The 14,133-nt window shown below is 41.8% G+C and overlaps 1 protein-coding gene across 1 annotated transcript in view; it reads right to left on the bottom strand.

Annotated features, from left to right (window-relative positions):
- The window catches only part of FSIP2 (fibrous sheath interacting protein 2), a 60,463-nt gene that overhangs the window by 28,644 nt on the left and 17,686 nt on the right, over nucleotides 1-14,133 (bottom strand). The window contains exons 11-16 of the mRNA XM_088152557.1: nucleotides 10,398-10,455; nucleotides 5,049-5,837; nucleotides 2,331-2,455; nucleotides 2,080-2,149; nucleotides 896-977; nucleotides 597-633 (exon numbers count right to left, since the gene is read on the bottom strand). Of these exons, the coding sequence (XP_088008683.1) occupies nucleotides 597-633; nucleotides 896-977; nucleotides 2,080-2,149; nucleotides 2,331-2,455; nucleotides 5,049-5,837; nucleotides 10,398-10,455 (1,161 nt within the window). The remainder of the gene's footprint in view (nucleotides 1-596; nucleotides 634-895; nucleotides 978-2,079; nucleotides 2,150-2,330; nucleotides 2,456-5,048; nucleotides 5,838-10,397; nucleotides 10,456-14,133) is intronic.

Genomic DNA, 14,133 nt, shown 5'->3' with positions numbered 1-14,133 from the left:
TACCTAATAGCTAAAACCATAAAACCATAGCCTCCAGGGACAAAATAGCAGCCAACATTCCATCATCCTACCATCCAAAAGCTCAACAAAAGAAACAGTCTTCACTTGTTCCCAGAGCTCCATTAAGGAGGCAGCCATTCTCCCCTCAGGTAGAAGAAAAAACCAAAGGGTTGAAGCAGCCATGGAGAAAGCTTGCTTATGTGCTGCTGACCCCCAGTGATCTGGATTTGAAGAGGAAGGCCTCTTAATTTTCTTTTCATCTTCAAATCTGGACCACTGCACAGCCCTACTTAGCATGATGCTGGAAACCAGCCGATTTAGTTAGTTTATGGTTCATTGCATTGTGCAAAGCCAAACATTCAATAACCCGGTTAAACATGTTGTGCAAATGCAATCACATTATGCCTGTATTCTTCTCCACAGTGGGACTTGCAGAAGCTTTAATGGGGATAAAATTGGGGGTGACTGGGGAAACAGAGCTCCAATGTCTAGTTACACTCTTACTAAAATTTAGGTTCCTTCTCTATGGGTCTGAAGCAGATGGTTTTGGGCGCACAGCCACCTCAAATGTATGAACAATTAATGGAGTGACCTACTTTTCCTTTGAGGCTCTCTCGAAGTGCTGATTGATCTCTGAAAGCAAAAAAGAGGTGGGGGAGTCAATAGAAGATTGTGAAGCAAACTAGTACACCCATACATGCACACATATGTATTACTTTGTAAGATAATGCAGCCAAGTAACCCTCCAGTGAACACCATGGCAACATTCCTCTGATTAGAATGATAAAGGAAACTTACTGGGAATTCTGGGGGTTGTGATTCTATTGGTGAGGGGCAGCAATAAACTGTTAGAAATTGATGTTTCAGGATGTTTCTTATCCTCTTTGAGACTTACGAAGTAGAAAGCAAGCGCTGAAGGTAAGCTGAGTAAGATGACTCAGAATCCTCATTGTCCTGAGATGTTGTAGCCATGTGCTCTGAAAGAAGGTGAATACCAGCATTAATATTCTGTACAACAAACTAATTAATGAAGGGAGCCTTGAAATGCCAATGTTCCCCTCACTTTAATCCACCAAACTGTAACACAACTGAACATCAGATAGGGGAAGCCCATGAAGTCAGACATGGGATTTTGATCCATAAATGGAGTAGATATGCTGTCCAATGTGTAACTGTTGAAACTGAATATACCAGAGAGAGCTCAAGGGTGCCTTGTTCTCTCCTCCTCACTATCCCAAATGGGACGATTGTTATTTGATGGTTACTTGGAATATTTGTAGGTGGCCAGCCACTCTGTCACCAAAGTGTTTAATTTCAGAATGGAAACTAGAGTTGATCATTTTCACCATTTTACCCATGAGGATGCTGCAGACATTTCTGTACATGTTTGCAGTGCTTACTGAAAACTGATAGCCAATCAAAACATGGCTAATAGGTTGCATTTTAACCAATCAATGCTAAGCTACTGGTTAGAAACTGCCTCACCCTTTTCCTCTAGTTCCCCCACAAAAGCCAGTTTCTCTTTTCCCCAAAAGCAGTTAAAACAAGGACATGGGACTCATCTGACCACCATATTAGCCTATCTCCTGGCCTCACAATCCAGCATTTTGGCTCCTTGATCCAGTTTTGTCATTTGCTACTATGCTGGAAAACCAGGAGTCAGGCATCCGGCATTCCCTCCAATGGGCACACAGACTGACAAAATGTAAAATGCAGCTGCTTTGGAAATAGAAATTCCCTGATTGCAAAAAAACAAATAAAAAACCCTAGAACTCCACCAACAGGAAGATGGGCACAAGCAAGATAGAAAGGCAAACCAATGGCATTGACTGGTGACAGTTCATATCCGGTAATGCCCTTCGTGACGAAGAAAAGACATTCAGAGCATATATTTGCAGTTATTTTCACAAATGGATCCTTTCAGAGAAAGGCCCAAATGAGTGGGTTCCTTTGTTTGTTTTGTAAAAAAGGGGTGATTTGGATGCTGACTCCCAAGCCTAATATTAAACATCAAGCTGCCGCAGCAGCCCTAAAATTGTGGTCCGCTTACACCCAGCATGAAAGCAGTTTGGCCCGTACCTGTTTTCCCCTTATTAAGCCGTCTCCTCTTCTCTGAGTTTCTTTCGTGGAGCTGACTATCTGGCTCACTCTAACAAAATTAAAAAGGACATTAAAAAAAAAAAAGATGTAAATATTTCCCAGATAATGTTCAGTCAACCCAGAGTTTAAACTACCCCTAATAGCTGCTATCTATTCAGGCCCTCCCTCAGCCCAAGCATAGCCCCAGCCTTTCCAGGTCTGACAGTGCTTCATTAGGGACGGTGTTGTACCATTAAGGTTGCTTTCTTCTTTTGCTTCCCTTTACAAGAGCCCTCGTTAACGGCATGCTGAGAGGCTGCTGAATACGTGGATGCTTTGGCGGACTTCAGTGGAGTTCGGTGAGATGGATTTGCTCCTAGCGTGAAAGCAGAAGCAATAACTCAGATTTCTTAACCCACCCAACCATACCTTAACCCACCCAACCAAACTGTTCCAATACAACAAATCATAGAACAGCACAGGCTAACAGAGCACCCTGAAGCACTTTTGGCCTTTCAAGTCTGATGAGGACACAGCAGCATTAGTGATACCAGCAGCATAATCAGAACAAGGTTTGTACATTTAGATTGTGTCCACCTCAGAGCCCATTAGCATCGCTGAGGCATGGTTTCACTGCATTTAACTGGAAGCAGAATGAAGTAGAGTGTCAGAACCTGCATCAATCAAATGTCAATTTAAAAAGTTATAGCAGTCAATGGGTGTTTGCTTGACTTGATTCTGCCATTTGTATCTGGGGGGGGGATGGTAGTTTATAGTTGTGCTTGGGTTATTGCTATGAGATGAAGAGGCGCTCAAACTGATATGGGAATTTACAGCAAGACCTGAATGCAGACAAAACCGGTGGTAGTCTGAAGGCTGGGAAGAACTGTGTTATCAATGGGAGGAATGCACAAGGCCACCATTCTGTGAGAAAGGATTTTGGCGCCAATGGAGTAAGGGGGGGGAATAAGTAGAGGGAACTTTACACAGGCTTTAGTTTTAGCAATGCTTTGCTTCAAGCTGCATGTACCAACCAATAAAGGAGCATTTATCTGAACCAGGCCTGGTTTCACGAGAATTCTTCTAAATTGGGGTTTGGACTTTGTGGACTTGACATTTTTGCTAAGCTGTTCGGTACTCAGTTTAGTATTCCATTGTTTGGTGACTTCCCACTCCATCACCACATCTTTCTATTGAAGGAGAAAATACTTAATGAAACAGTTTGGCCTAACATAATGGCTTCATTACTTAGCCAAAAGCTTGAAATATAAAAACACAAATAGCATACTGTATATACTCGCAGATAAGCCCATCCACAGATGAGCCGACCCTTGAATTTTTAACCAAATTTTTGTACGTTTTAATTTCCACAATTGGCTTATCCACAGGTAGCGCATTTTTCATGGTATTTTGGTTAAAAATTCAAGGGTCGGCTTATCTGCAGATAGGCTTACCCACAAGTATGTTCAGGTACTTTAAAAAAGTATTACTGTATATACTTGCGGATAAGCCCATCCAAGCATAAGCTGAACCCAATTTTTGGGTGTATTTTAGAACCTAAAATTCTTGACTTATCCACAAATATATACGGTACTAAGGGGCTGAAATTGAAAATGAAAATAGGTGGTGAGGCAGAGGTTGACCAGAAGATCACCTCGCAACGATCATCACCCAGATAAGCAAAGGTTACCACCAGGCACACAATCAAGCAGTAAACAATACCCCAATCAAGGAACTATCAAAGGAGCAAAACGAAACCCCCACCCCCACCAGCACTGGCAAGGCAGGCCACAGCATATAAATAGAGAGCAAACTCTATCCCATTTTAGCACTGAAGATGTTACCTAGCCAGGTAATGAAACGTTTGCAAGAAAAGAACCAAGCTCAGAGAACCCCAAGGACTCCACAGTTCAACCCTGTTCTACACATGTTCGCCTGTATTGATACACTGCTATGTATGTCACATTTTTATGTTATTTTATCTTTGTTAGCTAGTATTTTGTCTCATCCACTAGATTTTACTTTGGTGCTGTATTTTTTTTTAATTTTTGCTGTTCATTGACCGAATAAACTATTTCATTCATTTTCCCTTGAGAAAAGCCCGTCATATCAGGGTAAAGAAGGGGCATTCCCTCTCTTGGCATGATCACATGGTTAATCCAGGAATCCTACAAAGGAAAATCAGTGTTTGAGAGGATATTTGGAAAAAAAGGAAAGAACGCCAGAGCTCCAGCTACCGTGTACATTATTGGAGGAAAAGCAAATGCTAATCAGACTTTATTTCCACTCTCATTCATCCCTTCCTGGATCTGCTGAGAGTGAAACATCAGAAACACCTGCCAGCAACTTTGAGGCATCTCTACCCATAGCTGCCTTGCTCTGCCATTCCACTGTACATCTTTCACTGCAGAAGAGTTGCAGTTTTCTAACAGCATACTTAGAATAGCCCATCAGTGTATCTTTTGTGCACTGTGTATTTTGCATTCTTTTGGAATAGCACAGCCAAATCCTATTGCCCCTCAACCATTTGTGATTATTCTGCTAAAAGCCTCCATCGTTCTTTTCTTGCACATACCAGACAGGCTGTCACCTCAACTGCATTTCATAATGAAAAGCAACCTCTCTATAAATTACAAAACACAAAAAAGCAACACCGAAAACACAGGAATGCAACAATATTTCTATGATGGGATTAGGATTCTCTGTAAAAAAACCAAACATGTGAACAAAATAATGCATTTCCAGAACCAAGGGCTAGAAATGGAAACAATTTTAAAGATACAGTATGCCAAAATTTGATAAAACTACTTATTCAGCTCTCCATCAATTATTAACAGTGGGGCATCTAATGACGGACCCCCAAATCAACATTTTTTCCATAGAATTACTTTATCTCCCTGGCATTTTTCATGGCTGTATATCTCATTTCAATCCCAGAAAATGAGACTACATTATGGGGTAGGACTTACCACCTGAAGATGAGAAAAGGAGCTTGTGGGTGCCACTGCTTGTTCCATGTTTGCTGCTGCTACTTGAATCATAACCACCACCAGCTTTTCCATTACTGCTCCCACACCCAGCTGATCCACAGCATGCAGTCTTGCCACTGTTACTGGAACTTCCTCCTGCTCCACAACCAGAACCACAGCAGGAAGTCTTGCTCCCACACCCAGCTGATCTGCAACAGGAAGTCTTGCTCCCACACCCAGCAGATCCACAACAGGAAGTCTTGCTTCCACAGCCAGCAGATCCACAGCAGGAAGTTTTGCTCCCACATCTGGCTAATCCACAGGTCTTGCTTCCACATCTGGCTGATCCGCAAGTCTTGCTTCCGCAGACAGCTGATCCACAACATGAAGTCTTGCTTCCGCACCCGGCTGATCCAGAACATGAAGTCTTGCTTCCGCAACTAGCTGATCCAGAACAAGAAGTTTTGCTTCCGCAACCAGCTGATCCGCAACATGAAGTCTTGCTCCCACAACCGGCTGATGCGCAACATGAAGTCTTGCTTCCGCAACCAGCTGATCCACAACAGGAAGTCTTGCTTCCGCAACCAGCTGATCCACAGACTGATGCTCCACCATCATTGCTGACACATGCAGCGGAAGCAGAGGTTGGAAATTTATCTTTGTTTCCTGTCATGCCAGACCCAAGATTTGCTGATGGGTTGTTACTAACAGTGCTGGTCACTGACACAACACCCTTGGCTGAAGAGAAGGAAACTTTGCTGCTGCCAACTTGAGGAGGAATAGATTCACCTGTGGCAGAGGACAAGAGGTGGTATCTAAGATAGGAGGACTTGAGAAGAAATCTACTTATTACACTTCTCACGGCTGGGACTATTCACTGCATGAGACAATGATGATTTAATTATAAAGCTTTTAAAGGAGAAATGCACAAGCGAAGGCTCTGAAAATCTTGAGCATGGCATCAAATACCTCTAAAAGTTGTTAGCAAATTATAACTTTTAATATGAAAGAAAGAGAAAATGACCAGGTACAAACAGTAAAGTCATCATACTAACTATATTTAATGTTAATTAAGCTTTTTGATTTAAATCAAATTAATCCAAATTTAGGTCTGGATTAATTTGGACATTTCAGATTAGGCCTATGAGAGACCAAGTGTGGGCCTAATCTGAAACGTGAAGAAAAAAGAACAACACAAATCTTGTTCATAGACTTGCAATTACAGAACACAAGAGGCACACCGGCTGTGTTCACACTACATGCTTAATTTGATTCCTGAACTAACCCTTTGTCTAGGCTTGTACAATACATTGTATCATAGACTAACTAATGGCCTGAATTCATCTGACATGCTAAAACCACAAAAACCCTAACCAGTTTGACACGTTGTTGAATGCAGCTGCTGTTAGTAACTGGCTTTTAAAAATTTATTTATTTATTTGATATGCCACCTGACTCCCAAAGTCTCTGGGCGGTAAAGGATGTTCCGTGAACCCAGTTGCATGAGAGCAAAATACCGGTGTGAATGAAGAGGGGAGAAAAAAGGGGGGCATAGTGTATTGGGGGTAGTAAGGAGCCCTAGGGGGCACTCTTGGCCCCCCATCCCCTTTATTACTCTAACCCGGCTCTTTCCCTTCCATTGTCTGTATTGATTTTCTTAGCCTCTTTTTCCCCCCCATTTCCTTTTTCAGCCTTCCTCATTCACATAAAACCAGTGAGAATGAACAGTCAGGACAGCCATTTGCCCTGAACCCAGATTAAAAGAGGGGGCTCAAATTTAAATACCTGTTAATTTTTTAAAAAAACTTAAATATTCAGATTACAATTCACCCCTTTTTCTTATTTTGCTTTTCTATGTTCTAATTTTTAAATTTTACTATGGCTAAGGTCCTCCAAAGCTGGAAATGGCCTGGGCCTCTCTGCAACTTCAGGCAGGATTGCATGCGTACACACACACACACACCCCTTGCTTGCTTACTAGGCAACAACTTTTTTTTTTGGTTGCTGTTTTATTCTTCAAAAAAGTCTAGATCCACTGCAGAACAAAGCTGCAATCATACCCACCAGCTTGATTTCCCAGAAGGCCTCAGGATCCAAGGAGTCACATGGAATCATCTAGAGCACTGTTTCTCAACCTTAACAACTCTTTAAGATGTGTGGACTTCAACTCCCAGAATTTCCCAGCATGCTGGCTGGGGAACTCTGGGAGCTGAAGTTCACACATCTTAGAGTTGCCAAAGCTGAGAAACACTGAAGCCTTCTGAGGAAAATGAAATGCTGGGTGCCCATTTAACTTCCTCCATTACATGTCCATGTTTGTAAGAAAGGAAGAGGAAAAAAAAGTATGATTATGTACTTGATTCTTTTTGAGTGTGGAAGGAGAGAAATGGGGAGAGAGAGAGAGAGGGACGGAAGGAAGGAAGGAAGGAAGGAAGGAAGGAAGGAAGGAAGGAAGGAAGGAAGGAAGGAAGGAAGGAAGGAAATAATAGGAGATGGTTAAAGGGAAGATCTGAAATACCTTCTTTGAATGCATCTGATGTAGGATTTAGAAACCTGCCTAGTTGGATGGGGAAGGTTAGGTGTAGAAAGAGGGGGAAAGAACACAGAATTGCAAAAAAAACAAGGACATTTTTACCGATGATTTTAGAGAGATTTTGGTAGAGGAAAGAAAGAAAGAGGAAAAGACAGTGGAGGGATGAGGTTGAGCCCAGTAAATTTAAATTATCAGCATACGGCAATGCTGAAAATAAAATAACCAAAAGGGAGCATATGGGAAGCAAAAAAAATTTTTTAAGAGGGGAAGAGAAGTTTCGATACAGATTATCTAAGAAGCTACACAGATAAATAAATGGAACCACTGGGGAGAAAACAAAGCAGGTTGAGAAATTTAATCATGACATAATAACATCTGAAAAATCAGAAGAGAGATAAGCCATAATAAGGGCTGAACAAAAAGCCATGAAAATATAAACTTTCAGATTTTGCTGAAAGAGGATAATAGTAAGTAAGTCAGGATCGTCTCAATGGAGTGAAAACAGGAGAGAAAAAACAGATTGGGAAAGATCAGGAAGAGGGCTAGAAGCAAGGCACATCACTGGTAGCAAGGTTGAGTGAGAGAGACCATGCTGAAATTACATCCAGTTAAGCCAGAAGTTTACACTGGACATCAGAAAATCAAGGTTTTGAAGGTTGAGACTGTCCTGGATGAAGGACTATTATACTGCAAATGTGTTCAGACTTTTCCAAAACAGACTGAATCCCAGTCCCAAATCCCCAACAGGTTAAAGTAGCTGAAACGGAATAAACAGGGTAAATGTGATTGAATGATGATCTAAAAGATGTACACATTTGAGGTCAGCATGTGGCCTCCAAAATTTTTGAATGTGGCCCTCTGAAATCTTCCCAAAAGTTGTCACCAAATTTTAATTTTTAAGTGATGAGAGAAATTACTAAATATCTAGAGCATAATATTAGTGTCTATATTACATTATTTTTTAACATTACTTAAATAAAATTTAGTTTTTGTTCTGTCCACATCCATTTGGCTGGCCCATTTTTTGTCCTGGCCCCACCTACTTTGGGAAGCGCCAATCCTAGCATGTGATGCAAAAGTCGGATTTGCCCAAATTAGTTGTGTATCCCTGAGCTAAATCTTACAGGTGGATATAGGAAATCCAACTTCACATTTCTACTCCCGCTCAGCATAACCTATCTCACAGAATGGGGTTATGATGTTGGAAGTTGTTTTGAGCATCCTGGAGGAATAGCAGGTGGCAAACCTGAGCCAAATAAAGGATGTTCAGAGTTGTAAGAAAATTTGCCCGACGTGGGAATTAAACACCGGTCCTTTTTCTTGCTAAAGGCTGGCATTAAAATGGGATGAATGGCAGAGCTTTAATAGCCTAAGGGCAATTCAGAGTCATGAAAAGGTTGTCTACTGCAAACTTGCATTCAGGATCCAATCAACAGCAAGATTATTAACACTGCCATTCAAGCTGAGAATTATATTCTCCATGGGGCATATGATGGCCTCAGCTACAGCATTATGAATACTGACTATTTGGTGGCAAAATGTGGCTAGAGGCCACCCCAATTGGTTTTGGGAAGAGGTGAGAAATATGTCATGTCAAATAAGGGCAAAGTATGTCATCCAGAGGGCCAGGAGAGGAGTTTCCCCTGTATTCAGTACTCTTTGAGGCTTACAGCTACAGATTTTATGTGTTTCCTGAGTCACAATGGCAGGATACTAGACTGCTGAATTTTGACAATTGCAGTCAGGTACCTGAAATTCAGAGCTGCGGTTGGAGGGGATTCTGGAGGCTTCAAAAAGAAATTATAGGTTGTATGTGATCCTAAAAATGTAGGTTGCCTTTCTCTGTGTTAGCACTGCGTGTTGGTGACATGGTGGAGTAAGGCAGTATATAAATACTGCAATAAATAATTTATATATTTTACAAATAGTTTTGCAATGATTGCTTTCTGATCAGGGCCTCCAGAATTCTGGTCAGGGCCTCCTCTCTGGGCTTCAAGTCTGGCTCAGAGGCTTTGTTGGAAATACAAGTGATATTTTGCTTTGCAGTATGCTGGTTTCCCATTCATTTTTTTATAAATAAAAAGAAATTAACAAATAAAGTTAGCTAAGGCAGGAAGATTGGTGAATGCTAAGGAATGGGTCAGCAGAAGAGACATGCAGTATTCTGATCTGACTAAATGTTCCCACATTAGAACTAAAGCATCTTTCCTGATTCAGGTCTGAATACTGAATATTTGTAGTTGGCAGATACTTTTCATACCCTGAGATCAAACTGGAGACCTAAGCTTATATTAAAGAATGATGTCAAAGGGAAATTAATCATTGAAAGTAGAGCCAATAATTAGCTTCCTGACAACTGCTATTTAGGAAAAACCTCTTAGGTGCAACAGATTCTTGCAATTTCACACAGTGAGAATTGGAGCCCTTTGTCACTTATCAGTCCAGGGAATTGTCCCTATAGTGCCTCTATCTTCTATATTTTATTTCTTCTGATTTCATTCTAATCATGGAAACCATAGATATCCCTGATTTAACATATGTAAGCCTTATTCAGCTGATGAAGTGGGCAACAATTTATGTGAGAATCATAATTTTTCAGTTTTCAGGATGCCACAAGGTTCAGTTTTTTATCTGAATTACATCATGTAGTTTGGCCTCAGTCAACTAATCTATCCACAAATTCAGCATCTACAAAGAACTGAAACCTCCCCCACTTAACAGTATGTCATTATTGCAACAAAAGACGCAGAAAACTCCGCAATCTGTGCCATCTTATTTATTTTAAGGCTTGTGGAAGGAGACTGGTCACTGATTACCTGGCTCCAAGTAAAGGCCTCCCTTTTGATGCAGGTCTTTCTCAAGAGAGGTTTCTTGCTACAAAGTTAAAAAAAAATGTTTTTAAAAATTAGGGATGGGAGCATTTAACTGAATATTTCACCTTCAGAGTAGATTCTAAGCAGCCCCAATCTTACCTAACAGAGCTTAAAAAGAAAGACTGAGTTTACTATGACTCCACTCTTATGTATTACAAGGTGGCCAGATCCACACTTTCATCTTGCCCTATCACCAGTATGGGCCACCCACCATTCCCTGTTTGCAAGAACAGAGATTTCCTCTATACACTCCCAGATCACTGCAAATCACATCCCAAATCACACCCCACTACTACAGGTTTCATTGAGCCATCTTAAGCCCTTCTGAGTAGCTAGTCTACCATGTTTCATTCCAGTCTAGCAACATCTCCAATGAATTACTGGATTCATCCTTCCCACCCGCTCCCCTTCAGTAGCTGGTCACTGCCCTGAATGACCATTTCATCCTGGGCTGTGGGTTGCTATATTCTCAGCTGTCACCAGGTTCCTGAGCCTTCCTTGGTGTTTGGTAATTCAGAAGCATGCTCCCTTTTAATCTGAAGACGGTGTACAGCCATCCTGATTGCTAGATAAACTGACAGCTTTGTCTTCCATGAATTATCTCCCTATCCCTACAAATCTGCAACCATTTCTGATCGTAGTGAATTCCACAGGCTGTTTTCATTGGAGCCATTGTTAGAATTCTCCACTTCTTCCTGCATGAATCCATCAAATTCTTTCTGAATGATGTAAAGGCCAATTATTACGACCAATAATTCTATACATTAACTCTTTAGTATGTCATGGTTCTTCTGACCATCAATTTAATTGGGTGTCTCCAAATCCCTTCGATTAAACAGTGTCAATCAAGGAAATGCACCTTCTCTGTCACAGAGTTCTGCTCATGTTATTCCAAAAGTCCTTGAAAACCTGGCTGTTCTCCCAGGCCTTTATGTGGGGTGGATGTTGAGCCCTTCAGTTCTTTCATTAGCATGCTTTGCATGTTTTTCCTGGCCACTATTACCCTTTTTCTCTATTTTATGGTTTGTAATTTTTTAAAGTGTAAGCTATCCAGAGTCAGGCAGCCGCCACATTTAAATGAATGAAAGAATGAATGAATGAATGAATGAATGAATGAATGAATGAATGAATGAATGAATGAATAAAGCAAGCAAGCAAGCAATCCAGACAATGGAAGTGAATGAAAAAGGATGGCCTATCTTCCATTTTATTCTAGAGAAAATATTGTAGTACAGATAGTCCCCTACTTGTGAACTTTTGTGTTGCGGATTTTCACCAATACGAACAGGATGGACCTGGAAGTCAGAACCAGAAGTCAAGCCAGAAGTTGGGAGAAGGCAGGAAAGGGTTAGTTTGCAGCGTGCCACAAACTAACCCTTTCCCGCCTTCTCCCGCCTTCCGTCTGCGTTAGAGGTTTGCACTGGAGTTGGAGTTCCCAGAAATGATGCGCTCTGTCGCCAGGTGAGCTAGGAGAGGGGGCAGTGGCAGAGGACGGGAGAGGGGGTGGAAGTCTCCTGCCTCACCCGGTGATGGAGTGCGCATGCCCCACCAGCTCATTCTTCACCCAAAGAGCCACTGCCGCCTCTCCTGCCTCACCTGGTGACGGAGGGCGCCACGTAAACTAACCTTTTCTGGGAACTCCAACTCCAACCCAAACCTCCAACCTCCTGAAAGGCAGGAGAAGGCAGGAAAGGGTTAGTTTATGGCACACCTCTGCCCCCTCTCCCCTCTCCTCTGCCACCCTCCCTCTCCAGCCTCACCCAGCGACGCATTGGCAGCAGAAGACAGGGCTCCTCTGCCCACACCATTGCCCTGCCTCCTGCCTCCTTTTTTTTCACTTTTTACTTGGTTGGACTTACAAACAAAATGGACTTACGAACAAAACCCCAAACCCCTCTTGGAACATAACCCATTCATACGTAGGGGACTGTCTGTACTGATACTTGGAAAAGTTAAACCACAAAGGCAGGACATACCTGCCTGTGACCCAGGAGGAAAAAGTCTTTCACAAAACATTTTAACAATACAGGTAGTCCTCAGCTTACAACCACAATTGAGACTGGAACTTCCATCGCTAAGTGATGCGGTCATTAAGCAAGTCATACCCAATTTTACAACCTTTTTTGCTGCAGTCATTAAGTGAATCACCATGGTTGTTAAGCAAATCACATGGTTGTTTAGTGAATCTGGCTTCCCCCATTGACTTTACTTGTTGGAAGCCCCCTGGGAAGGTTGCAAATAGCAATCACGTGACCCCAGGATGCTGCAACTGTCATAAATACTTGATAGTTGCCAAGTGACCAAATTTTAATCACATGACCATGGGGAGGCTGTGACAATCGTAAGTGTGAGGACCGGTTGTAAGTCACTTTTTCAGTGCTGTCGTAACTTGAAATGGTCATTAAACAAATGATTGTAAGTCGAGGACTACCTGTACAAAATGATATACATCTTCATAGAAGCAAGTCATTTTTTATTCAATGCTATAGACTTCTCATGAAAGAGAAGCAGCTCTGGGTTGACCACAAGATGGTAGCGAAGAGAAAATCCTTTAGATTTCTGCAGCCCAGCTTTAGTCATTCTACTGGTCAAAGAATGGAGCAATCCTGTAAACAAGGAAGCATGCTGGCTGGAGAACTCTGGGAGTTGAAGTCCACATATCTTAAAGTTGCCATGGTTGAGAAACACTGCACTAGACTCCAATTCCAAACCAGAGATTTAATGACCCAGCAAAAGCCAAAGAGCAGAGGGGCAAAAGAGTGGAGTCCTTGGGGTTCTCTGAGCTTGGTTGTTTTCTTGCAAACGTTTCATTACCCGGATAGGTAACATCTTCAGTGCTAGAATGGAATGTGGTTTGCTCTCTATTTATATATATGTTCTGCCAGTGTTGGTGGGGGCGTGGGTTTCGTTTTGTTCTATTTTTTCCTCTGGTAGTTCCTTGATTAAGGTATTGTTTACTGCTTGTATGTCTGGTGGTAATCTTGGTGTTAATCTCTGCTTATCTGGGTGATGATTGCTGGTGAGGAGATGTTCTGGTCTTTTGTTTTCCTTTCTATTGTCTCTTTTGAATAGTGTGTCTCTATGTGCCTGTTGATGGCTGCTTTGTCTGAATACCAAGCTTCCAAGAATTCCCTTGCATTTTTGGATCTAGCTTGGTCTAAGATGCTGACAGTTTCCCAGTTGAAACTATGGTTAAGTCTGTCCAAGCCTTCTGCCTGTCTGTCCTACATAGTGGTTGTTACAGTCCTTACACTGTATGTTGTAGATGACTCCTGTTTTTTCTTCTTGGGCTACTGGGTCTCTTGGTTTGCTTAAGATGTTTTGGAGGGCTTTGGTTGGTCTGTGTGCTATGGAGATGCCATGTGGTTGTAATAGTCTGTATTACTGAATACTGAATAGTCAGTATTCAGACAAGGCAGCCATCAACAGGCACATAGAGATAAACAACAGCTACACACTATTCAAAAGAGACAATAGAAAGGAAAACAAAAGACCAGAACATCTCCTCACCAGCAATCATCATCCAGATAGGCAGAGATTAACACCAAGATTACCACCAGACATACAAGCAGTAAACAATACCTTAATCAAGGAACTACCAGAGGAAAAAATAGAACAAAACAAAACCCACACTCCCACCAACACTGGCAGGTGCCACAGTATATAAACAGAGAGCAAA

This window comes from Python bivittatus, unplaced genomic scaffold (assembly GCF_059951505.1).
Source record: "Python bivittatus isolate LINGU-HERP-01145 unplaced genomic scaffold, Pbiv_v1 ctg000690_np1212, whole genome shotgun sequence".
Lineage (NCBI taxonomy): Eukaryota > Metazoa > Chordata > Lepidosauria > Squamata > Pythonidae > Python > Python bivittatus.
This window is presented reverse-complemented; position numbering and strand designations above follow the sequence as displayed.